Below are 26,564 nucleotides of genomic sequence, written 5' to 3'. Positions count from 1 at the left end.
TTTCTTAAAATGTTTTAAAGGATTCTTTGTTTTATTTTTCTAAATAAACAAATAAATAAAATGATGTTCATTGAAAAAAGTATTTATATACTTTTAGCGTCCTTTATTCTATGCTTCCTAATGGCATAGGATATACAAAAGTCCTTAGGTATACCAAAGGACTATAATTACTATAATAAGGTATTACTGTGTAATCAGGTGTTAGGCCCTAACTTCTCAGATTTAAATTTATATTTTCTTCTCTCTCTCTCTCTCTTTTTGGTGCTGAAACCCAGGAACAAAGTTATATTTTCATAAAAGCTTATTGTTTACCTGTGAAAAATGTAAAATATTGTTAAGTATAACCATTTTATGATCCTAAATAGGAAAGGAGTTCCTTAAAAATCAAGCTAATTGAAATTATTTGCATCTGTGATTCGGTTGCCCCACCTACTCTCTTGTCAAGTTCATAGAAATTAGAATGGTTTGCTAGGGGCTGGGGCAAAGGCAAAATGAGGAGTTATCCCTTAATGGTTACCAAGTTAGAATTTTGCAGGATGAAAAATGTTCTGTGGGTGGGTAGCAGTAATGGTTGCACAACAATGTGAATGTACTTAATGCCACTGAACTGTACAACTAAAAATGGTTAACATGGTAAATTTTAGTATATTATACCATAATTTTTTTAATAAAAAATAAAATTTTTTAATAAAAAATAAGAACAATAGCCGTCCCTAGAACAAAAGGTAACAGCTGTGTCAACCATCTAATCCAAGTTACTAGAAGAACCTAATTTACAATTCACACTAATGATTATATTCTATTCTCTATTATTCCATTCGATGTAAAATGACTAGGCCTTGTGATATAAGACACTAAGTGTGTAACAAATGCCTTCACTAAATTTTTGGTGGATAAATGAAATAAACAGCTAAATATTATGCATTCATAAGATCACTGGTAAAAATGAATCTTCTCTGGGGCTCCCAGAGCTGCCTGAATTACTTTGAGCATGTCGTTTCACCTTTGAAAGCCTCACTTCTCTGTAAAATAAACACATTAACTAAGAATATCAATAACGTGCTTCGCAGCTCTAAAAATCTTATTCCAAAAACTAAACTACCTTATTCCAATCCATTCTTTCAAAAACTAAAAAGTTTGCTTTCTCTCCTTTATTTTAATGGACCATCTTTATTTGTAAAAGAGAAAACATATAGATGCATAGTATATTCTCTAAAAATTATTATTAAATTGACATTTATTAACTTTAAAATGATACAAGAAACCTCTATAATTTTTAAAAAGCTTTGTATGCATCTTTCTCCTGTATATGTAGCTACAGAACTTTTCTTCTTTACTTCCTTATGCCCTTAACAAAAATCATAAAATCCTAACAATAAAGTGACTAAAATTCAGGTATTATTCCAAGAACTAGAGATAAGAGTAGTGAACAAAACAAAGTCTTTGTCCCTGCTCTCATGGAACTTACATTTTAATGCAGGAAGGAGAGGGGGGAACAGACAATAAGTTTATGTCAGCTGGTAAGTATTAAGTGCTTAAGAGAGAGAGAGGCAGCAGAGAAAAGAAAGAAGTAAAGAAAAAAGAGGAGGAAAGAGAGAGAGAAAAAAAAAAGAAAGAAAGAATCATAGGGGAATGAAGAAGAATTGGAGAGGTTTGCCCTTTCAGATAGAATGCTCAGGTCTCTGATCAGATAACAAGTGGGCAGAAACTTGAAGGAAATAAAACCCTACAGATCTCTAGGGGAAGAGGGTTGGTTCCAAGCTGTAGGCATAGCAAGGGGGAATGCCCTTAAAACAGGAGCTTGCTTCACAGGTGGGAGGCAAAAATGTCAGATGTGGCTAGAGTGAAATAAGCAAGAGCATGGTGGGAAACGCACCTGAGAAAGAGCTAAGAACCAGATCATGCAGCTGGATGAGTACGCAAGTAAGAAAACAAGGAAATGACATTGAATAGCTAAGGACCATGTGGGACCTTGTAGATGGTGATAAGGACCTAGGCTTTTTTTTTTTCTTATTTATTTGGAGAGAGAGAGAGAACACAAGGAGGGGGAGCTGCAGGCAGAGAGAAAAGCAGGCTACCCACTGAGCAAGGAGCCCTTGATACGGAGTTTGATCCCAGGACCCTGGGATCATGACCTGAGCTGAAGGCAGACGCTTAACCGCTTAACCGTCTGAGCCACTCAGGCATCCCAGGCTCTAGGCTTTTATTCAGAGAGGGGAAACCATTGAGAATTTTGAACAGGGGTGTGAGATCCAGTTTAGAGGCTTTGAAAAGATCATTCTAGCTTCTATGTGGAAAACAGACTGCAGGGTGATAAGAGCTTATGCCAAGAGATTACATAGGAGACTTGATAATGAAGGTAAGAGTTGTGGGTGACTTGGACTAGTGTGGTAGAGGTGGAGGATGAAAAGTGATTCAATGACAGATGTATTTCAAATAACAGAACTTAAAGATTAACTGATTGATTGGGTTGAATATAAAAGAGAAGGAAAGTTTGCAACATGAGTAACTGAAAGAATAAAGTTGCCATTTACTAAGGTAGTAATGAGTAGAGAGGGAATAGATTGAAGAGGGGGGTTGGACATGTTAAGCTTGAAATGGCTATTTGACATCTAAGTAAATATATCGAGTAGACAGTTGGATATTAATTCAGGGGAGAGTTACAGGTTGGAGTATATTAACCAAGCAAAATGTGCTAAAATAGATTCTAAAGAATTGTATCCCTTTTCGTTCTGCAAGATACTGTCTACTTTGCTCCTGGTCACCCCATCCCCACCTGTCCTTTATCTATCTGTGTGCAATTTGGTTTTTCTAGTTTGCAAACCCTCATTTTTTTACCCCTGTCTCTCAAACAACTAAGTAGGCACTTAACAAAAGTGGAAAAGAATAATTAAATGTTGTACTATATGCTATTAGAAAATACTGATTTTGTTTATTTTACTCTCTGATTAAAAGAACAGTTAAATCACTAGATAACAAGACCCTTTGTCTAGTTCATTGAGTTTTAAATATACTTTATCTTTCTCTTCATTTCAGTATAGGAAAAGGTGGTTTTCAGCCCAGCACCTGAATAAACAGGGTATTTTTAAAGTTTATTTATTTAAGTAATCTCTACCCCTAACATGGGACTTGAACTCACGACCCTGAGATCACAAGTTGCATGCTCTTCTGACTGAACAAAGCAGACACCCGTAAATGCTATTTTAGATCTGAGAGACGATTGCTTTTCTGTGTAAACCTGGTCATCCATATCAAATTATAAAATAGACCTTCCTTTTTAGAGAACAATTTGGCAATCAGTATCTGGTAAAGTGAGAGATGCTGATATAACCTAGAAATTGTCCTTTCAAGTATTTTGCCTAAGGAAATTCTTAATATATGTACAAAACTATAGCTACAAAAATGTCCATCACAGCTTTGTTTATAATATTGGAAAATTAGAGTAAACTAAATGTTCTTCAACAGGAAAATAGTTAAACTATGGCATATTCAAACAAAGGAATACCATACACAGATAAAATGAGCGACCTAGAACTACATTTATTAATATGGATAAGTATTACAATGTTAAAGTGCATAGGGAAGGCTGGAAAGAATTATATATATGGTTTTTTATTTCATCTCAAAAAGGAATATCATCCTGTCTAATTTCACAGAACCTTTCATGTGTAAGGCTCTGTGTAAGATGGTTTTTACCTACATTAGTTAATTTCTCACAACAGCCTTGTGAAACAAATAATGTTATACATATTTTGCATGTCTTTATTTTTAAAAAAATCAATGATATATGTGCCAGAGGGTGTTCTAAGTATTGAAGATATAGTAGTTAAATGAAATTTCTGTTCTACTAGAGCTTTTTCTAGTGAGGGAAGTCATATAATTTAAAAATATGGAAGCAAGGGGTGCCTGGGTGCCTCAGTCAGTTTAGTGTGTGATTCTTGATTTCGACTCAGATCATGGTTTCAGGGTCATGAGATAAGGCTTTGCACTGGACCTGGAGCCTCCTTAAGATTCTCTCTCTACCTCCCCCGCCCCCTCAAAATAAATAAAATAAATGGTTTTTAAAAATGTTTTAATTTTTTAATTTTTTTACATTTTATTTATTTATTTGACAGATCACAAGTAGGCAGAGAGGTAGGCAGAGAGAGAGGGGGAAGCAGGCTCCCCGCTGAGCAGAGAGCCCAACATGGGGCTCGATCCCAGGACCCTGAGATCATGACCTGAGCTGAAGGCAGTGGCTTTAACCCACTAAGCCACCCAGGCACCCCAAGGATCATTATTTTAGATAGCATAGATAAACTAAAACTCAGAAGTTGAAGACACTCATAGAAGGTAAGCAACCTGCTGAAAGTCACTCAATCTCAAAATCTGGAGCTAGGATTTAAACCTAAATCAATCTAATCCCAGAGGCTTCTCCTTTTATTTTTTTTAAAGGTTTTACTTATTTATTTGACAGGGAGACACAGCGAGAGAGGGAACACAAGGAGGGGCGGTGGGAAGGGGAGAAGCAGGCTTCCCACTGACCAGGGAGCCTGATGAAGGGCTTGAAACCAGGACCCCGGGATCATGACCTGAACCAAAGGCAGCTGCTTAACAGCGAGCCACCCAGGTGCCCCGAGGCTTCTCCTTTTAAAGGATGGTTAGGTCTATCTATCATTTATACTTTGGAAAAAGACATTAATTATACAATAGCACCTGAGGTCAGCCACACTAGTAGCAAAAGAGTTTTTTAGTGGAACAGGAAAAAATAGAGAACAGTCTAGATAAGCTGGGTACTTTGGACAACCAAACACTTTCATAAAGTGCCAGTTACATGTAGGAATCAGAAAATAAGGGCACATGTGTGGCTCAGTTGGTTAAGTGACAGCCTTCTGCTCAGGTCATGATCCCCGGTCCTGGGATCAAGTTCCCTGTCGGGCTCCCCCTGTTCTGCAGGGAGCCTGCTTCTCCCGTTCCCTCTGCCTGCCACTCCCCCTGCTTGTGCACGCTCTCTCTCTCTCTCTCTCTCTCTCTCTGTCAAATAAATAAATAAAATCTTAAAAGAAAAAAGGAATCAGAGAATAAGATTCAGAAAGTGAGAAAAAAGTTAAGAAAATAAAGCAAGCAAACACCATCTTAATTTTGCCTTAAGCCTTAATTTTGCCATCTAGAGTGGCACTAAAAATCATTTTCAGTGCTACTTACTGGAAGTGCATTATGGATTCTCAGTGTCCGTACTAAGAAGTTAAGCAGAGAATGTATTCATGTACTTGTTAAGACCATGAATTTTAGAGTCAGACAACCTCAGTACCCAATCATTTATTTAATAATAATTTAATAAATAATCTTCAGGGCAAGCCACTTAACCTTTCAACGTCTTTTCTTTTCCCCTTAAGCTCTGTCCACAATAACTGCCTAAATCAACTTTTTAGTCACAGCTTTTTTTTTTCTCAGACATCAAAATAAACATATCCTCTATTATAAGATAAATTGATCATAACCTGTACTTTCACATTTCACTCCCATTGCCATCCCCTGACATTTATTTAACAGCAAAATTTATTAAATGCTTACTGTAGAAGTAAACTAAGACCAACCAGATGAGAAAAGCAAAACCTATTTTTTCTGCACTCACTGTAGCAATGGAGTCAGCCACCATTGCTTACAGTTTGGCGAAGACTCAAAGGCAGGCAGAAAAATGGGAAAGCTTTATAGTAGAAAGTAGGGAAGGCTGTTGGGATGTCCTGAGGCTATTGACCAGGGGAAACTGCAGGTGGGCTAAGTAGAAGCAGAATATCTAGTGTGATTGTTTAGAGATGCAGATTTGGCTCTCCTCTGGTGGGTCCTAAATTGGAAGTGGGGATAAAAATTAGGAACTCTTTCAGTTCCTAGTTAAGTCCTGGTCATTTGGGGCCAATTATAACAGAGGTTATTGTTTAGCTTCCCGGATTGTCACTGGAGGTAGTGGTCTGACTTTCCTACAACTCTGACTCATAGCAGGCTGGCTTTCTGGGCTGTTTATTTGGGTTGGCTTCCTGGACAAAATGCTATGGTTGTTGGTCTGTTCTGTCATTATGTATGGTCTAGCCATTGTCCCTTACTTTACTGTGTCTTACTACTTTGCATCATTTACAGTTATTTTGAGTTAAAGTCTTTAGTATAAGGTAAAAGGGTAATGTCTTGGTGAAGTGCTTAATTTTAGCATGATTTCCCACAAGAATAATTTAACAAGCTGAAAATTTTATTTTTTTGTACTGCTGACATATTATTGATTTTTACTTTCAGTGGTTACCAGTGACTCAGGAGCTGAGCTTCCAAAAATTTATTGAACAATCTGACTTACTAGAAGAACTTAAATATGACTTCAATGAAAAAGCTGAACTGAGACACACTGAGACACAAAGGCCTTTTGTCTTTAACTATTATAAAAATGTCCTCGAGAGGAATAGCAAGCGCTACCAGGCCCTTGGCCATTTGCTTGCACAATACATTTATGAGCTTCTGGAGAAAGTATGCAAATTACAAAAAGTGTATATCCCAACAGAGGCTGATAAGGAACCAAGAAGCTTCTTTTTCATGAGTGAGAGAGCATTAACAAGTCATCATTCTGTTCTTCTTGTCCTTCTTCAAGACCATGGGGTCTTTAGAGCTGGTCAGTGGAGTCAGCAAGCAATAATACATCATGGTCTCCAACATGGAAGTCAGATACCATGTATTCAGATGGCATTGCAGGCACATTATGATGTAATTGTGCTAAACCCCAATGACAATTTTGTGGACCTAAAAATGGAGAATGAGTGGAAAAGTCTTTTAACACAAAATATTGGGTCCTCTTCCCTAAAAATGGTTCAGGCAGAGAATTTTTTCTCTCTCCAGCAACCTCTCCAGTGCATCCCTAAAAGATGCAGCAACACCCCTGAAGAACACATGGCTTACATTTGGGATTACTTCATCTCAAAGACTGAAGGAAAGGATGTTGCCTTCATTGTACATGGTTATGGAGGCTTGGTTTTTATGGACTTACTTGTTCGTAGAAAGCGGGAAGTGATGAACAAAGTATATGCTGTTGCACTCATTGACTCTGAACATCATGTAGGACACCAGCTGGGAAGTGATGTACAGTTATTAGCCTGGATAAAACACCATTGCCGTGAATGGGTGACAAGTCCTAAGCCGTTGGATAAACCTGCAACTACTGTTTTAAAAAAGGAGTTTCCTATGGTTTCTGCTGGTACAGAAAAACACAACCTAGCTCCTTCCTCTAGTCTCCAGTCAATTTTTAAATACTTTAAAAAAGCTCTGAAAGCCAAAACAACTATTAATTACTCTCCAGTGCCAATAATAACAAGAAGCTGCACAAAAAGAAAGCAAAGTGCTTAAGTTGTTTTTTGTCATCTAAGATTTTTTTTGTCTTACTGAAATGTTGCTAATATAGATGCTAGAAGAAAAAGGATACTTCACAGTATTATGTTATGAAACCAATATACACAGTGTTATATTCTGACTTGAGGTTTGATTTGTTACTTTCTTTGAAAAGTGAGTATGTTCTCTTTTATAGCCTATTGATGAACAGTCAGTACCATCATTAATATTTTAGAGTATTATTCAAGTTAGAGGATCTTTTGAAAAGATCTCTTGTTATTAATAGACTATAGTTGATATAGATTAAATACTATCTTTGATTTCTATGTTGTTAATGCTATATTAAAACTAAGTGAACATAAAAATTATCATAAACTCTATTTTTTATATGTTTGTGTTCTTTTCCTTAAATTTATTAGTCTTCTGTTCAAATGTATTAAAGGTATTTACTCACACCTTCAGCTAACATTTGAGTATCCACTGTGTACCAGTCAATTGTAGCTGCTCAGGACACCAGCAAACAAGGCCAGCATTGCCTTCACACTTACGGAGTTTACAATGAACAACAAATTGCAAGTGTGACAAGTGCTCTGAAAATATAAGGTGCCATGGAACATCAAGTATGAGAGCTGACAGCCTTGGGGGCCAGGGAATGCCTCCCTGAGAAAATGATGCTTAGTTTAAATGATGCTTAGCAATTAGGTGGGGAAACAAATTCATAGGCAAAGGAACAGCATATGCAAAAGACTCGATGTGGGAGAAAGAAGTCCAGTTCAGCTGAAGTTAAAAACTTATGGGTGAGTAGTGTTAAAGAAAAAAATTCATGACATTTGTTAAAGACATAAGGAACACTTTATTCAGGAAGGATTACTGCAGTGGGGTTTTGCAGTAAGGGAGCGAGATCAGGCTCAACTTCTGATTTAACAAGGATAATTGAGGGGGGGAAACCTTATAGCCAAAGTGTAGGGTGAGGGACAGTGAGTGGAAAATTAACTAAGAGGAGACATCAGGCATAAGAGAGATTCTTAATAGACTGACTCAACATAATTCTTACTAAAGGTAAGCCAGGATGATAACATCCTGGAGGATGAGGAATTTTATCAGATCTTGAGGATGATCAGATGCCAAAGATGGGAGATTTTCACTAACTGACAGCAGAATGCTTGCTAAGACTGGACTAAGTGACGACAACAACAACAAAAACTGGACTAAGTGGACCAGGGATGGAATCCAACACTGGAGCCTAGTTGAGAAGAGGGCTTATAGGAGCCAGGCTCAGATTTGGTCAAGGAGAGTTTTGTCTGTAGTTGGAAAGTCAAGTTAGAGAAATAAACAGAGGCAGCTTGCTCAAGGCTGCAAGGTCCATTGGTTATGATTTTCAACTTTATTCTTATAACAATAGAAAACATTGGATGGTTTTAGACAGGAGTATATTCTCAGCTTAACATATTATAAAGAATATCCTGATTGCAGTTCAGGGAATAGATTAGAGGAAGGACAAGCTTGGAGGCTGGGAGACCAAATGAAATTTTGGTAGTAGTCTGAGAAATACTTGATACTAATACTTAACTACTAATACTATATAGTTAACACTAATACTTAAATAATAATATTTAATTACATAATACTTAGGCTATATGCTAATACTTTTGTTTCTGTGAACAAAATTTTGTGGTTGGAGGTCAGAAATAAGAAGGAAATAAGGATTATTCCCAGATTTTTGACTTGAGCAACTAGATGTATGGAAATGCCATTTGATAAAATAGTGACTATTAGTGAAAATTTATTTCGGCTGTTCCAGAAGTTCTGAAAAGAGAAAAAGGAGTTTACAAATTTAGCTCTGCCCATAGATGAGTAAGAGAGAACCCATAGCAGACATTGCATTTGAAAAATTAACTCTGCCACAGGGTGTCTGGGTGGTTCAGCCACTTAAGTTTCTGACTTGATTTTTGTCTAAGGTCATGATCTTGGGGTCTTGGAATTGAGCCCTGCATTGGGCTCTGCACAGTGGGTGTGAAGCCCTCTTGAGATTCTCTCTCTCTCTCTCTCCCCCACCTCACCTTCCCACCCCACCCCACATATGTGTGCATGCATGTGTGAGCGCACACTCAAAAAAAAAAAAAGAAAAGAGAAGAAAAATTAACTCTGCTGTATATAATAGGACATAAATATTTTTCTGATAGAGTTATTTCCAGTGTCTTCTGGTGTTTCTATTCACATTGTTTTTTAACCCAGCATATATTCTAATTCCTGTTATATACTGAATATTTGTACTTCTTAAATTTATATGTTGAATTCCTAATCTTCAGTATGACAGGAGGTGGGGTTTTTGGAAGGTGATTCAGTCATGAGAGTGGATCCTCATGAATGGGATTAGTGATCCTATGAAGGATATACCAGAGAATTGCCTTCTACCATGTGAGAACACAGCAAGAAGACAGCCTTCTGTGAATCAGGAAGCAGCCCTTTACCAGACACTGAATCTGCCAGTGCCTTTCTCTTAGACTACTCAGCTCTAGAAATGTGAGATATAAACATTTGTTTAAGCCTTCCAGTCTGTGATACTCTGTTATAGCATCCCAGACAAGGACAAATCTTTATAATCAAAGACATATTTCATATTTCTCTTCTTTCTCTACCATGTCTTAAATGGCATAATGGAAAAAAATCCCACTGAAATATAAATCAGGATATGCAGCTTTTAAACGAAACTCAATCTTGGATAAACCAGTTATTCTCTCCCAGCCTTTACTTTCCAATTTATAAATGAAGTGAGCTTTGAAGTCCCTTTCGACATAGTCTATCTAGAGTGCATTTAATGCACGTAATGTAAAAAGCACCCCAAAAAATTTTTTAGAAGTTACCATAAAAGCTCTTCTGTCTTGCACTTAACTAACTTGAAGCTGATATTTCTCATAACTCCCAATTTGCTATTTAATCTGGTAGTTGGGTATATTATTATCTACAGCTGCATAACAGATTACCCCCAAAAGTTGGTGGCTTAAAATAACAATAATTTATTATTTCACAGTTTCTGTTGTCCAGAAATTCAGGAGCAGTTTCGTGGGGGTAATTTTGGCTTGGGATCTCTCAGGAGAGTACAGTTAAGCTCGAGCGGCTATTTGGCAGAAGCCCTTGGTTCTTCATCATGTAGACCTCTTCCATAGACTGCTTCTGCTGAAGAAAAAATTATTCTGCAACTTGTTAGAATGGTAAGGAAGACTTATTCGAAACGGTTGTAATTAGGGATATTGCAATAAGGAAGAGGGATTGGACTCAACTCTGAATATAGCAAAGATAGGGTGTTAGTGATGGAAAACTACTAAAAGGAGACACCAGGATAGGAAGATTATTGCTAAAGGCAAGCCAGGGCCTTAGACATCAAGAGTGGGGAATAAGGAACTTGATTAGCTATCAAGAGTTATCTGGAACACTGAAAAGAAATTTTTTTAAAAATTTTTTAAAAGAGTTGATTTGGCAGGATTCTTGCTAAGACTAAGCTCTGCAGCCTCATAGAAGACCAAGGTTGAGGACTAGCCCAGAAGAGGGCTCAGGAGCCTCTTCTAAGAGGCTCCTCTTAGGAGCCTCTCCTTTTAGTCAGGAGCCTAACTAAAGTTTAGTGAAGAAGAGAGACTTTGTCACTTGTATGTCTTCAGGACATGGCAACTCTCCCAGGGTGAATCATCCAGGTGAAGGAGCAAGCAGGAAAATGCACTGCCTTTTTATGACCTGCTCTCTGAGTTGCATACTGGTCCACTTTTTTTTTTTATTTGTTAGAAATGAGTCACTAATCCAAGGGAAGTGGAATTAGGCTCCACCTCTTAAAGAGAGTGCCAAAGAATTTCAGGACATATTTTAGAACACTACATGATAAATGATGCCAACGAAAATTAATGGTGTAACAACTCAACTCAGTTGTTTTTTTTTTAATTTTAATTTTTTAAAATTTCTTTTCAGTGTTCCAGAACTTATTGTTTATGCATCACACCCAGGGCTCAATGCAATACGTGCCCTCCATAACATCCACCACCAGGCTCACCCATCCCCCAACCCCCTCCCTTCCAAAATTCTCAGTTTGTTTCTCAGAATCCACAGTCTCTCATGGTTCTTCTCCCCCTCCTATTTCCCCCAGCTCACTTCTCTTCATCTCCCCATGCCCTCCGTGTTATTCCGTATGCTCCACAAATAAGCAAAACTGTATGATGATTGACTTTCTCTGCTTGACTTATTTCACTTAGCAAAATCTCTTCCAGTCCCGTCCATGTTGATACAAAAGTTGGGTATTCATCCTTTCTGATGGAGGCATAATACTCCATTGTATATATGGACCACATCTTCTTTATCCATTCTTCCTTTGAAGGGCATCTTGGTTCTTTCCACAATTTGGCGATTGTGGCCATTGTTGCCATGAACATTGGGGTACAGATGGCCCTTCTTTTCACTACACCTGTATCTTTGGGGTAAATACCCAGTAGTGCAATTTCAGGGTCATAAGGTAGCTCTATTTTTAATTTCTTAAGGAATCTTCACACTGTTTTCCAAAGTGGCTGTACCAACTTGTGTTCCCACCAACAGTGTAAGAGGGTTCCTCTTTCTCCACATCCACTCCACACTGGTTGTTTCTTGTCTTGCTAATTCTGGCCATTCTTACTGGTGTCAGGTGGTATCCCAATGTGGTTTTGATTTGAATCTTCCCTGATGGCTAGTGATGATGAAAATTTTTTCATGTGTCTGTTAGCCATTTTTATGTCTTCTTTGAAGAAATGTCTGTTCCTGTCTTCTGCCCCTTCTTTGACCTGATTATCTGTTTTGTGTGTGTTGAGTTTGAGGAGTTCTTTATAGATCTTGGATATCAGTCCTTTGACTGTACTGTCATTTGTGAATATCTTCTCCCATTCCGAGAGTTGCCTCTTTGTTTTCTTGACCCTTTCCTTTGCTGTGCAGAAGCTTTTGATCTTGATGAAGTTCCAAAAGTTCATTTTTGCTTTTGCTTCCTTTGCCTTTGGAGACATATCTTGAAAGAAGTTGCTGTGGCCTATGTCAAAGAGGTTATTGCCTATGTTCTCCTCTAGGATTTTGATAGATTCCTGCCTCACATTGAGGTCTTTTATCAATTTTGAGTTTATCTTTGTGTATGGTGTAAGAGAATGGTTGAGTTTCATTCTTCTACACATAGCTGTCCAATTTTCCCAGCACCATTTATTGAAAAGACTGGCTTTTTTCCACTGGATACTTTTTCCGGCTTTGTTGAAGATTATTTGACCATAAAGTTGTGGGTCCATACCTGGGCTCTCTACTCTGTTCCACTGGTCTATGTGTCTGTTTTTGTGCCAGTACCATGCTGTCTTGGAGACCACAGCTTTGTAGTAAAGCTTGAAATCAGGCAACATGATGCCTCAGTTTTGTTTTTCTTTTTCAACATTTCTTTAGCAATTCGGGGTCTCTTCTGGTTTCATACAAATTTTAGGATTGTTTGTTCCAGCTCTTTGAAAAATGACGGTGGAATTTTGATCAGAACGGCATTGAAAGTATAGCGCATAGAGTATAGAGTATAGTATACTATACTATAAAGTATAGAGTATGCTGCTCTAGGCAGCATACCCGTTTTTGGTTATAAGATTATCTCTGCTCTAAGAGCATGTTTATCTCATCATTCAATTTTTTTCTTGTTTTATTTATTTATCTTTACAGAGAAAGAGCATGTGCATTCAAAAGCCCTGGGAGGGAGGTGAAGGGAGAGGGAGAGAGAATCTTAAACAGGTTCCACACCCAGTGCAGACCCCAGTGCAGGGTTTGATAACACGACCCTGAGATCAAGACCTGAGCTGAAATCAAGAGTTGTTCCCTTAACCAACTAAGCCACCCAGGTGCCCCTTTCTCTTGTTTTAAGAGACAGCTCTGTGTATTTAGAAACTGCTTTCTCTTTTTCTGCAACACATCAGCATTTTGCCACAGACTAATGCTTGTTTTGATAATAAAATTTAAGCTTTCTTCTCCCAGGGGTTGCCCTAATCTGTTCCTGTGCTCTGACTTTTGATGTTGATCTATTTTTGCAACTTGAAGCAAAAAAAAAAAAAAAAAAAATCCCCAGGTTCTTGGCTATAAACTGCAGACCAGAGATGTGTCCTGAAAGAGAAAACACTAGTATAGGAGGTCTTCAGGAAAACCTTAAGATCTTGTGATACCACCATATGATTTATTTTCCATGTGAAAAATAGAGGTAATGGGCTATTATCATTGTTTGTAAGCAAAGTGCTTCAAGATTTGTGTGTCGCTTCCCGATACCAAATTAAGCATATCTTAACAAAAAGGAGAACACAAGGATGCTTGGGTGGTTCAGTCAGTTAAGCCTCTGACTTCAGCTCAGGTCAAGATTGCAGGGTCCTGGGACGGAGCCCCATAATGGACTCCTTGCTCAGTGGGGAGTCTGCGTCTCCCTCCACCTGCCACTCCCCCTCTTGTGCTTGAGCACTCATTCTCTCACTGACAAACAAATAAATAAAATCTTGAAGAAAATGTTAATGCTTTATCTACCTTGTATGGGTTGATGTAAAAAAAATAATCCAAACTAGGGGCCCCTGGGTGGCTCAGTCGTTAAGCATCTGCCTTCAGCTCAGGTCATGATCCTGGGGTCCTAGGATCAACCCCCACATCAGGCTCCCTGCTGGTTCGGAAGCCTGCTTCTCCCTCTCCCACTCCCCCTGCTTCTGTTCCCTCTCTCACTGTGTCTCTCTCTGTCAAATAAATAAATAAAATCTTTTTTTAAAAAATCCAATTAGTGGAGATTAATTTAAAAAAAAAAAGGAGAGGCGTGCCTGGATGGCTCAGTGGGTTAAGCCTCTGCCTTCAGCTCAGGTCATGATCTCAGGGTCCTGGGATCGAGCCCCACATCATGCTCTCTGCTCAGCAGGGAGCCTGCTTCCCCTATCCCCTCTGCCTGCCTCTCTGCCTACTTGTGATCTCTGTCTGTCTAATAAGTAAGTAAAGTCTTTAAAAAAGAAAAGGAGAGCATATTGTTTGCTAAAGGAAGACTCCTTATTAAAAAGAAAACAAATTTCTTACTTGCTTGTCAATGTTTCTTCAAACAAAGTAGTGCTCTAATGTTTAAATACATTAGGATAACCTGGAGATCTTGTTAAGGCAAAAATTGATGGGCCTCACTGCCAAAGTTTCTCATTCAGTAAAATTGGTAGGTAGGGCATTAAAATTTTGCCTGACTAGTTTCCAAGTGATGCTGATGCTGATGCTACTGCTCCAGGGACCATACTTTGTGAACCGTATTAGAAAAACTAGGTAGGGGTGCCTGGGGGGCTCATTCAGTTAATCATCTGCCTTTCGCTCAGGTCATGATCCCAGATTTCTGGAATCGAGCCCCACATCATGCTTTCTGCTTAGTCTGCTTCTGCTTCTACCTCTCCCCTCAGCTCGTGTTCTCTCTCTGGTACTCTTTCTCTTCCTCAAATTAAAACAAAATCTTTAAAAAATAAAAAGACTAGGTAATAAATTGCCAGAGAGATAATAAAGTTAAATTTATCTCATGTGAGGTGAAAGTTATGAAGGATTATCATTTAGCCTAGTTTTCTCCCCTAAGGAAAGCAACAAAAGGGGTTTGTTCATTGAGCCCGTGTTTATGATCCATGTGAACTGACACATGTATTTTCCCCTCCTATAGTAAAGGAAGGGTTGCATCTCACTCTTCAAGACAAGTCCTTCCAGTTGTCTTCCACATAATATAAAAACAAATACAAATTAAAAGTAGGAGATTTAGAAGTGCCTGGGTGGCTCAGTGGGTTAAGCCTCTGCCTTCGGCTCAGGTCATGATCTCAGGGTCCTGGGATTGAGCCCCACATCAGGCTCTCTGCTCAGCAGGGAGCCTGCTTCCCCCACCCTCTCTGCCTGCCTCTCTGCCTTCTTGTGATCTCAGTCTGTCAAAAAAATAAATAAACAAAAATATTTTTTAAAAAATAAGAGATTTAAATCTGTTTCCAGAAATGGAAACTCAAAAGTAAGCTGCCATATCTACAAACTGACTTCTATCCCCACCTGCCTCTTCTTTTTTTCCTCTTACAAAGGAAGTAGAATTTTCTCCTCTTATCCAAGACCAATTCCCTCCAATTGTTCTCTGAATACCAACTCTTTCAGTCTTCTCAGGAAGTACACTCTTCTCACTATATTTATATAGAGTTTACCATTAGTCAGGCAAATAAGTAATGGGGCAATTACCTTGCTAAAAATCTTATTGGTTGGTCTCTCCCAATATAACAATAATAATAACTCTCTCCCAACATAATAATAATAATAATAACTAACAAAAATTTCCTGGATGCCACACCTAGGAACTGAACCTATTGTATATTGCCCCTGCCAAATTTCATCAAAACATTTACACTTGCTAACTCCATTTTCTCGTAATCCACTCATTCCTTAACCACTCTCATCTAGCTTCAGTTTCCAAACCTCACAATATGGTCCCAATGCAATGGATGCTTCTAAGTCTGTGTTACATGATGTATAGACAGCATTTGACCTAGTTGGCCCACTTGAAACCTCTTGGGTCACTCTTCTTTGAAACACTCTTCCCTCAGCTTCTGTCATATTCTGATTATTTTACCACTGTATCTCTAGCTGCTCATTTGCAGTCTCCTTTGCTGACTCTTCCTCTTTACCCAGACATTGGGTAATCTTTTCCACCCACATGGTTTCACAGACACTGGTGTCAGAGTCTCTTCATAGCTCTCAAATCTCCAGGTTTGGTTCATTCTCTTTCTTCTTAACTCTAGACCCATGCAGCCAACTGCCATATAGTGTAAAGGAGACATCATCTGACTTTGAAGGGAGCTCAGTTATTATGACTAAAATTGCTCTCACCAACTCTTCCCTCATCCTGTCTACTCCTTTTCCCCATTTCCCACACTACTAATCACTGTCTGTCCCAATGCTCAAAGTAGAATATTGACTTCTTCTACCCCAAATACCAATCACCAAATTCTATCATTTTTACTTCTTACACATCTTCCAAATCTGTTACTCTCTCAGTAGTGTCTCCTGACATGCAAAGTTTTAAATTTTGTACAAAATGTCTATGTTTTCTTCTGTTGCTTGTGGTTTTGGGGTCATATACAAGAAATCATTCCCAAATCCAATGCCTTGTAATTCTCACCTATGTTTCCTTCTAAGAGTATTTTTTTAAAAGATTTTATTTATTTATTTGACAGAGATCACAAGTAAGCAGAGAGGCAGGCAGAGAGAGGAAGGGAAGCAAGCTCCCTGCTGAGCAGAGAGCCCGATGGGCTCCATCCCAGGACCCTGGGATCATGACCCGAGACAGGCAGAGGCTTTAACTCACTGAGCCACGCAGGCGCCCCCCCCCCCCTTCTAAGAGTCTTATAGTTTTGACTTTTATGTTGAAGATTTTGATCTATTTTGAGTTAATTTTTATATGGTTTTAGGTTAAGGGTCCAACTTTGTTCAGTACCATTCCTTGAAAAAGACTGTCCTTTCCCCAGTGAATGGTGTTGGCCCTAATGATTTAATAGTGACAACTAAATGAAAACACTTGAAAATGTACTGCCTAAACAAAGCACCTGCAGACTGGATTTTGCCCCAAAGGCCACTAATTTGCAGTGTGTGACTTAATTTCATTTTCACATTAAATTTAGCAAGTGAGCAGGGCGCCTGGGTAGCTCAGTGGGTTAAGCCTCTGCCTTCAGCTCAGGTCATGATCTCAGGGTCCTGGGATTGAGCCCCGCATCAGGCTCTCTGCTCAGCAGGGAGCCTGCTTCCCCTCTGTCTCTGCCTGCCTCTCTGCCTACTTGCGATCTCTCTATCAAATAAATAAATAAAATCTTTTAAAAAATAAATTTAACAAGTGAGCTAAGGGGAGTGAGAGATATTTCGTGTCCCCTCTCATGTTCTAAGCATTGTGCCAGGTGCTGGTGATAAACTGGTCACAAAGTTTCATACGTTTAAAGTCTTGCATCAAGCAGTTTTAAAGTTGAGTGAGACTTGTGAAAACATCATTTTATTTTAGCACTGTGTGAGTAAATGCTGATAAATACGTGTACCAAGTAGAGAGCAAGTTAAGAGAAAAGGAACAGAAAATTTTTAAATAGTGGTGTAACCTAATTAAACCAGCTACAAGCACACACCAGTCGAGATAGTCCCTAGCATCGGCCCCAAAGCAGCGGCCAGCGTTCTCCACAAGAGCACCGCTTTTCCGGCTGGAAACCTTTCCCCCAGTGGCCTGACGTCATTAGGCAAGCGCCGGAAAGAGTGGGCGGGATTTCCGGCCACGGCTAACCCGCAAGGTAAGGAAACTAAACCGACCGGCGTTGTTGCGTGAGGTGCGGTTTCTTGCGTAGCGCTTCACTGCAGACTAGTGCGTCGTGTGTGCGTCCGCGCGGTTGACACCAGTGGGAGCCACTGTCTCTGCACTCTTGGTATGGGCATGTTTCTTGGCATCTTAATTGTGTGTGTTGAGGTGGGAGGACGCGGAAACCTTTCTAAGATGGGCTTAGTGGAGCATGTGCGCCAAGAAGGCTCACAGATAAGGGGAAGCCCAGTGATTTTTTTTTTTAATATTTTATTTATTTGACAGAGAAATCACAACTAGGCAGAGAGGCAGGCAGAGAGAGAGGAGGAAGCAGGCTCCCTGCGGAGCAGAGAGCCCGATGTGGGGCTCGATCCCAGGACCCTGCGATCATGACCTGAGCCGAAGGCAGAGGCTTTAACCCACTGAGCCACCCAGGCGCCCCAAAGCCCAGTGATTTTTAAACTATAAGTAGTACAGTCCCTGAAACAAGAGCAGTGTTTACCGAAATGATATCCTTCTTTGTTTTAAAATTTGAGTTTCATTTTTATGATATCCTAAAAAAATCTTTACCGGTTACAAAGACAAAACTCCAAAGACTTGTTTCTGAAATCAGTATTTCTCATATTGGGGCTAAGGACTCCCCGTTAAATATCATATCTCAGGGAGTCTAAAATGTTTTTTCTTTCTTTATTAAAAAAAAAAAACTTAAGATTTTATTTATTTCAGAGAGATTGAGAGCGAGTGGGAGCACTAGACCGGGGAGGCTCAGAGGGAGGAGCAGACTCCCCGCTGAGCAGGGATCGTGATGTGGGACTGGATCCCGGGACCTGGCATCGTGACCTGAGCCCAAGATAGACACTTAACCGACTGAGACACCCAGGTTCCCTAAATTGCTTTTTCTTTAAAAAGTGTCTGAAGATGGGCACCTGGCTGGGTTAGTCGGAAGAGCATGAGTCTCTTGATCTTGTGGACTTGAGTTCGAGCCCACATTGGGTGTAGAAATTACTTAAAAAGCAAAACAATAACAAACTTTAAGATAATTTTTTAAAGTAAGCTCTATACCCACTATGGGGCTTGCACTCAGGACAACCTCTCCTTCAGATCAAGAGTCACGCACTCTACCAACTGAGCTAGCCAGCTGCCTCCCCCAAACTTTTTTCTTTTTTTCTTTTTCTTTTTTTTTAAAGGTGTCCGAACATATTTTAAATGTGAAAAGCATTGGTCCAGGATATTTATTCAAAAAATACTTGAGTGATCCCTGTGAGCCATAAACTACTGAGCACTGGGTTCAGTGTTAATATAAATAGTCCTTGTCCTGATAGAGTTTACCATTAGTCAGGCAAATAAGTAACCTGGCAGTTACAAAGAGTGTTACAAATATTGTGATAGAGAGGTAAGGGTGCTATAAGAACTAGTAGGAGGAATATTTGATCTAAAGATTGAGGTGAAGAATAACTAAGGATGTATCTGAAGAGGTAAGCAAAAGATGATTTTGTGGAAAACTTTAAAAGCCATGTGTATAAGTTTGGAACTTGTGCCTGGCAGCAGTGGATTTAAAAGTTCACATTGAGGGCGCCTGGGTGGCTCAGTGGGTTAAGCCGCTGCCTTCGGCTCAGGTCATGATCTCAGGGTCCTGGGATCGAGCCCCACATCGGGCTCTCTCAGCGGGGAGCCTGCTTCCCTCTCTCTCTCTCTCTCTCTCTTTCTGCCTGCCTCTCTATCTACTTGTGATCTCTCTCTGTCAAATAAATAAATAAATCTTCTAAAAAAAAAAAAAAAGTTCACATTGAGAGGGCACCTGGGTGGCTCAGTCATTAAGCATCTGCTTTGGTTCAGGTCCTGATCCCAGAGTCTGGGATGGAGCCCACCATCAGGCTCCCTGCTTGTGTTCCCTCTCTCGCTGTGTTGTTCTCTGTCAAATAAATAAAATATATTTTTTTAAAAGTTCACAATGGGGTCCATACAAGTGGATTGATTAGATTTGCACCAGCTCCCAATGGCTTAGAGATGAGACAGAGCAAATCAGGAGGCTAGGGGATGCAATTAAGATAATGGGATTCAAAAGAAGTTAATGGATTCAAGATGTATTTAGAAAGTAACGTGAATGTAATTCAAATAGATTAGATATGGTGGGTTTGAGAGCGGGTGGTAAGAAGATGACCCCCAGTTTCTGGCTTCAGCAAATGGATGAGTGGCAGTGTCCATCCCTGAAACCATGTAGAAGGCAAAGCAGATTGGGAAGGGAAGGGAGAGCTATTATGTTAATATGTTGCATTTGAAGTGTTTCTTCTGATGGCATGGTGGTGAAGCCACAGAAATACATCAGACCTCACATGGAGAATTTTAGACTGGGGGAAAAATGGCGGGGGGGGGGGACGACTAAAGACAGAATTCAGAGGTACATCTGCTTTTAAAGGAGGGGAAGACATGTGAGCATCAGGGCACAGCTTAGAGAACCACTCTAAGAAGCATGCAGAGTTGTTAAATAAAGCAGAGGGAAGAAGGAATATTTCAAGTATTTCAGTTGCATTTTGTAAAAGTTGATTTCCTTTTTTTTTTCTTTCAAATCCTGTACTAGTTTCACATTTTAAAGCATCTTCATTGTTTTGTGGATGTCCAGACCTTTAGGATAAAATTGTGGAGCTTATATATATATGCCCTAATTTTGGACATTTTGTTTGATAGTAACATTATTTGCTGCAAAATAAACTCTGAACTGGAGAAAAGAGGTCTATTTTCTTGTTTTTAAAGATTTATTTATCTGGGAGACTGACTCCCTGCTGAGCAGGGAACCCCATATGGGGCTCAGTCCTTGAGATCATGTTCTGAGCTAAAGGGAGCAATTTAACTGACTAAGGCACCGAGGCACCCTTATTTTGTTTTGTTTTTATTTTTTTTATTTTTTTTTCAAGATTTTATTTGTTTATTTCACAGACAGAGATCACAAGTAGGCAGAGAGGCAGGCAGAGAGAGGAGGAAACAGGCTCCCTGCTGAGCAGAGAGCCCGATGCGGGGATCGATCCCAGGACCCTGGGATCATGACCTGAGCCGAAGGCAGAGGCTTAACCCACTGAGCCACCCAGGCGCCCTTGTTTTGTTTTTAAATCAGTAAATCTTTGTCCATTTCTGTTTTGAAACATGAGAGCATTGATACAGCACGTCCGTATCCTATAACTTTTCTGCCCTTTGTCTTACTGTCTTCATATGTTGCTTATGTTTAGGAGCTTGTGTTTGGGTCTGTATCTGGACTTAGAGTAGAATAGAGAAGAAATAGCATCATGATCTCAACCCTATCAGCAGAACATTACTTTGTTATCCAGTAATGTTGATATTCTGGGCCCCTAGATTAGATTTTTAGATAATCTAAAAAGGATCTTTCTTCAAGGTATTCTTTTTCCTAAAGCAATAGTGAAATTTATGTCAAAAATAAGAACCCAGGGGCACCTGGGTGGCTCAGTGGGTTAAAGCCTCTGCCTTCAGCTCAGGTCATGATCTCAGAGTCCTGGGATCAAGCCCTGCATCGGGCTCTTGCATTGGGCTCTCTGCTCAGCAGGGAGTCTGCTTCCCCCTTTCTCTGCCTGCCTCTCTGCTTACTTGCGATCTCTCTCTGTGAAATAAATAAATAAAATCTTAAAAAAAAATTAATTGCTTTTGGTGTCTCAAATTTATACTTGTATAGTTAGTTGACAGGCTTAAAAAATGTTTGTCTAACTTTTCATTACATTTTGCTTCTCTTATAGGGGTCTTACATGCCTATTTTCCTCAAAATGAGTGGTAGTATCACCTTAAGATCTTGTGCCAGATATTTAGTGCCATTTACCATTCCTAGGAAGAGAAGCGTTTTATGTTCAGCCATTCTACAGAGATACATGTCTTCCAAAATACCAGGGGTGTCCTATCCTAAAAAGGAGAGTACATCACCTCCTGAACAGCTGGGATTGGATGGATGGAAAATTACAATGAAATCTAGTGTGCAAGAGGAAGATGTTTCACCAGTCTCAAGTAGCAAGGATGAAGATCCTCTAGCTGCCATCCGGGAGTTAATTGAGATGTGGCGATTGCTTGGCAAAGAAGTACCAGAACACATCAGTGAAGAAGAGCTCAAAACTGCTATGGAATGTGTTTCTAAATCATCAAAAAAAAAATACTTAAAATATTTATATATTAAGGAAAAAAAGAAAAAATCTAATCAAATAAAAAAGGAAATGAAAGCAGCAACAAGGGAAAAAGCAATAAGAGAGCAATTGTTAGAAACCACCAAGGAAGATAAACAGCAAAACTTTCTATTTCTACGACTTTGGGATAGGAATATGGACATTGCCATGGGCTGGAAAGGTGCTCAGGCCATGCAGTTTGGACAGCCTTTGGTTTTTGACATGGATTATGATAATTACATGAAACCAAAAGAACTCCAAAATACTGTTTCCCAACTTCTAGAAAGTGAAGGATGTAACAGAAGAGATGTTGATCCTTTCCATCTTTATTTCTGCAATCTTAAAATAGATGGTGCTTATCATAATGAGTTAGTTAAACGTTATGGAGAAAAATGGGACAAATTGCTTTTAACAGCAACAGAAAAGTCTCATGTAGATTTATTCCCAAAGGATAGTCTTATATATTTAACTGCAGATTCTCCTAATGTTATGACTACTTTCAAACATGATAAAATTTACATAGTGGGATCTTTTGTTGATAAGGCTATGCAGACAGGCACATCCCTAGCCAAGGCAAAACGGCTGAAGCTGGCAACAGAATGCCTTCCATTAGATAGATATTTACAGTGGGATACTGGTACCAAAAATCTCACCTTAGATCAAATGATGCGTATTTTGTTATGTCTGAAAAACACTGGTAGTTGGGAAGAGGCTCTGAAGTTTGTTCCTAGAAGAAAACACAGTGGTTGTTTGGAGATTTCTCAGCATTCTCAAGAGTTTGTCAACAGATTGAAGAAGTCAAAGACCTTTAATTCATCTCCAAAAGGCTCTCTAAATATACACACACAGAAAAGGTGGCTTAAATGAGAAAATCTGATAACTTAAATAAATGATCACAATGTATGTAAATCAAACTACGGTACTGTATGCCTAAACTTATACTGTAATGAATGTCAATTATTTCTCAATAAAACTGGAAGAAAAGAGGAGTGGAAAATGGAGTGAAAACACAATTCTACTGGTCTGTTTCTTCCTGAATAGAATTCACTTGTTCTTTTAAAGGTTGTCCGTCCAAACTAACTGAAGTGTTTTTCCCCAATTAATTAAATTTCTGCAAAACTTTGGAAATATATTTTACTCACTATAAAAATAAACTTAATAATCTTAGTAAAAAGAATTGTCCAAGTTTGTTGAGCCCAGTAAAAGAATTGTACCATTGCTGTGGCTTTTTTGTGAATATTTCTGAGTCTCAGACTCCATTTCCTTTTTTAGATTTTATTTATTTGAGAGAGAGGGAAAGACTGCATGAACAGGGGCTGGGGGTAGAGGAAGAAGGACAAGTAGACTCCTTACTCAGCAGGGAGCCCGATAAGGGACTCCCATCCTACGACCCCAGGATCGTGACCTGAGCCAAAGGCAGATGTTTTACCAATTGAGACACCCAGGCACTCCTTTTTTTTTTTTTTTTAAAGATATATTTACTTAGAGCAGGGGTAAGGGAAAGAGAGAATCCTCAAGCTGACTCCCCGCTGAGGGCAGAGGCTCCTGATGCAGGCTCAGTCCCAGGACCCCAAGATCACGACCTGAGCAGAAATTGAGTCAGCCACTTAACTGACCGAGCCACCCAGGCACTCCATTTTCATTCTTAATTGTTCTTTTAGCAATGTCAACAACTACCTTTTTATCAAAAATTGTTACAGAAGAGATTTTAAACTTCAGGTGGTGGTTCAAAGTGACATTTGGTACAATTCTGGGCATGTCATAGGCACCGAAGTTTAACTGAATCTTGGTTAAACAAAAGGTTAAGACATCCCTTGACGTGTCATGGAATTTGCCTATATTATGAGAAATGGGTTTGGGGGGATGGAATTCATTCCATGTCCTCTTAGGAAAAAGGGGGTTTACTTGATGACTTATATATAGCACTTCCCTGTTGCAGTAGAGAGCTTTCCTTTCCTCCCCTCCCCCCAAGATTTTTATTTGAGACAGAGAATAAGCTGGGGGTGGGGGGTTGTGGCAGGGAAGCAGAGACACAAGCTGACCCCTTGCTGAGCAGGAAGCTGGATCAGGGACTCCATCCCAGGACCCTGAAATCATGACCAGAGCTGAAGTCAAACACTTAACCGACTGAGCCACCGTGGTGCCTCAGCTTTCCTTTTATAGGAAAAACTTCCTTTTCTCCAGCTGTGTGATTTGAGTGGAACCTGCCATGTTTTTACAGACCTTGTCCTGGCCACAGCTGATTTTCCCTAAGGAGATACCTCACTCACACTTAGAGATGGGCATCTGACTTTAAGATAGGCCAGTCACAACCCTTTTCTAGGATTTTTGGATTTGAGAACTAAACCTGTGTCACTGTGATGGTGGACTTACACAGACAGGAAGCTCTGTAATTGATGGTGGCCTTCCTTTTTATGAAGGAAGACAGGCTATATAGTAGGAAGTGAAGTTTATATATAAAAGTAAGACCAAATTTTGGAGCTGTTTAAATCCCTGCTTCCGGTTATCCTTGAGATCCAGCTATAGATTTGCTTTAGCATTCATTGGTTGTTTAAACTTCATACAATACCCTGGTAATTCCTCTAATAAATCCCCCTTTTTTTGCCTAAGCCAGTTTTTGGGTTTCTGCCGCTTGTTACCTAATAAGTCCTGCTATACTTGAGAACATGTGTACTTCTTTCCTAAGAAAAGAAGTTTAGGAAATGTTCATTATAGACTACCTGTTAAGATTTTTGAAAACATAGGAAATAGAGATGGATAGCCAACTACTTCTACCTAGTTTCTGAACTGGAAATTAACATGAAAGATGCAATCCAATACATTTCTTACAGCAGGATTTAATCTTTTACCGAATACTACTAAGTACCTACTTTACCAAGCAATATGCAGTTTACATGAATTATTTAAATAACTATTATACTTTTATTATGATGTATTATACTAGACTATTATAGTACTTATAACTTAGTTGCCTAATAGTACCTTTTTTACAGATAAGGAAAATTTACTCAAAACTCAGCGTTTAGGGGCGCCTGGGTGGCTCAGTGGGTTAAGCCACTGCCTTCGGCTCAGGTCATGATCTCAGGGTCCTGGGATCGAGTCCCACATCGGGCTCTCTGCTCGGCAGGGAGCCTGCTTCCCTCTCTCTCTCTCTCTCTGCCTGCCTCTCTGCCTACTTGTGATCTCTCTCTCTCGCTGTCAAATAAATAAAATCTTAAAAAAAAAAAAGAATCCCCAAGAGCCCTTTGTTCTTTAAAAAAAAAAAACAAAAACAAAACTCAGCGTTTAAGTGTAGTCTCAGAATTCAAAAGATTTCTCTGACTTTAAAGTCCCAGCTTTCAACATATAAATTATGCACTCTATAATAAGGCAAGTATGAAGTGCAATGGAAAAACAATAGATGCTTAACCAAAACTCGTGGGTGCGATTAGGAAGGGCCTTGACAAAGTTATGTGTAAACTTAGAATTGTAAGTATGATATGAATGAATTTCAACCTTTGACTGAACTAAGGTTGCTAATACTTGAGCCATTTGCTATATACAAGGTGCTAATACTTGAGCCATTTGCTATACAATGAAGATAAAATAGCATAGTACTTAAGAACAGGGTTTAGAATTGCCTGGCAGGACTGGCACATAGAGTGAGGAAACCAAGGCTTCTAGGGCACCTTACTGATCTCCCAAGTCCTAGTCCTACTCCCTGGGTTCCAGCTCCACCGTAGGCTCTGATGCCTAAATTGCTTAATCACTTGAAATTTCAGTTTTCCTCCTCTGTGAAAAGGAGATTAGAAATAGTTCTTGACTCATAGAAAACAATAGGGAATCTGGCACATAAATGCTAAGTAAATATTAACTAGTTACCTAATTTAGAGTATGTTCAAAATGTGTGGAATTTTTTTTTAAAAAAGATTTTATTCTACAGAGATAGCAAGAGAGAGAGCTTAGGCAGGGGGAGCAGCAGGCAGAGGGAGAAGCAGGCTCCCTGCTGAGCGAGGACCCTGATGAGGGGCTGGATCCCAGGAACCCGAGATCATGACCTAAGCTTAAGGCACATGTTTAACTGACCGAGCCACCCAGGTGTCCCTTCTTAAGCCTAATTTCTGTGCCTGGGTGGCTCAGTGGGTTAAGCCGCTGCCTTCGGCTCAGGTCATGATCTCAGGGTCCTGGGATCAAGTCCTGCATCGGGCTCTCCGCTTAGCGGGGAGCCTGCTTCCCTCTCTCTCTGTCTCTGCCTGCCTCTCTGTCTACTTGTGATCTCTCTCTGTCAAATAAATAAATAAAATCTTTAAAAAAAAAGACTAATTTATGTTAACACTCACCTTTTAATATAGGGCAAACCCCGAAACTCCAGGCCCCTAGGCAAGGAATTGACTTCATATAGCAAGAGAGTAGTATAAATATAGGGAGAAAGGGGTGATGAGTCTAGAAAGTTAGGTTAAGGCCCAATATAACACTGGGACCGCATTCTGTAAACCCTAGGGATTCACTAAAGTTTTCTAAGGTGGAAATGCCTCTAATCTTACCTGAAAGAAGTAACTTCTCTCTTTTTAAAAAAAGACTTCACTTATTTGTCAGAGCAAGGGAGCTCACAAGCAGAGGAAGTAGAAGAAGGTTCCCCGCTGAGCAAGGAGCTGGATGTGCGTGCGATTTGCTTTAAGACCCTAGGATCATGGGGGCGCCTGGGTGGCTCAGTGGGTTAAAGCCTCTACCTTCGGCTCAGGTCATGATCCCAGGGTACTGGGATCGAGCCCCGCGTT

The 26,564-nt window shown here is 39.6% G+C and overlaps 2 protein-coding genes across 2 annotated transcripts; both read left to right on the top strand.

Moving 5' to 3' along the window:
* The first annotated feature begins 1,860 nt into the window (after window positions 1-1,860).
* On the top strand, window positions 1,861-17,683 carry LOC123940746 (putative protein FAM172B). The gene is made up of 3 exons (XM_046003682.1): window positions 1,861-1,923; window positions 6,265-7,250; window positions 17,476-17,683. Exons 1-3 carry the CDS (start codon window positions 1,861-1,863, stop codon window positions 17,681-17,683), a joined length of 1,257 nt encoding a protein of 418 aa, XP_045859638.1.
* Window positions 17,642-22,974, top strand: TRMT10C (tRNA methyltransferase 10C, mitochondrial RNase P subunit). The gene is made up of 2 exons (XM_046002673.1): window positions 17,642-17,780; window positions 21,394-22,974. The coding sequence occupies exon 2, from the start codon at window positions 21,403-21,405 to the stop codon at window positions 22,672-22,674; it is 1,272 nt and encodes a 423-aa protein (XP_045858629.1). The 5' UTR covers window positions 17,642-17,780; window positions 21,394-21,402; the 3' UTR covers window positions 22,675-22,974.
* Window positions 22,975-26,564: the final 3,590 nt, after the last annotated feature.

The sequence above is a fragment of the Meles meles genome, chromosome 4 (genome assembly GCF_922984935.1).
Source record: "Meles meles chromosome 4, mMelMel3.1 paternal haplotype, whole genome shotgun sequence".
NCBI classification, from domain to species: Eukaryota; Metazoa; Chordata; class Mammalia; order Carnivora; family Mustelidae; genus Meles; species Meles meles.
This window is presented reverse-complemented; position numbering and strand designations above follow the sequence as displayed.